The 289-nt window shown below is 56.4% G+C and overlaps 1 protein-coding gene across 1 annotated transcript in view; it reads left to right on the top strand.

Moving 5' to 3' along the window:
* LOC108802194 (sodium-coupled neutral amino acid transporter 3-like) overlaps positions 1-289 on the top strand; it is a gene marked incomplete at its 3' end in the record, with an annotated part of 27,318 nt that overhangs the window by 17,198 nt on the left and 9,831 nt on the right. The window contains exon 6 of the mRNA XM_018574063.1: positions 14-96. Within this exon, the coding sequence (XP_018429565.1) occupies positions 14-96 (83 nt within the window). The remainder of the gene's footprint in view (positions 1-13; positions 97-289) is intronic.

Raw genomic sequence — 289 nt, 5'->3', positions numbered from 1 at the left:
CCCCCCTTTCCAGGGACTGGTACCTGAACGGAAACTACTTGGTCATCATGGTGTCGGTCTGCGTCATCCTGCCTCTGGCGCTGATGAAACAGCTCGGTGAGTGACGAGGAGATCTCTCTGTATATGCCGAGCTGATCCGGAGGATTCCGCGCGGCTACAAGGCGACCGCCGCCGCGCCGCGTGAGACCGTTCACATAGATAATGGCAGACAGACAGACAGATATAGATATAGAGAGACATAGGAGGAGATTTATCAATGTGTGTGCTGCCGCCAGACCTCGGGGCCCCA

Source organism: Nanorana parkeri, unplaced genomic scaffold, assembly GCF_000935625.1.
Source record: "Nanorana parkeri isolate BGI_ZX_2015 unplaced genomic scaffold, ASM93562v1 scaffold2706, whole genome shotgun sequence".
Lineage (NCBI taxonomy): Eukaryota > Metazoa > Chordata > Amphibia > Anura > Dicroglossidae > Nanorana > Nanorana parkeri.
This window is presented reverse-complemented; position numbering and strand designations above follow the sequence as displayed.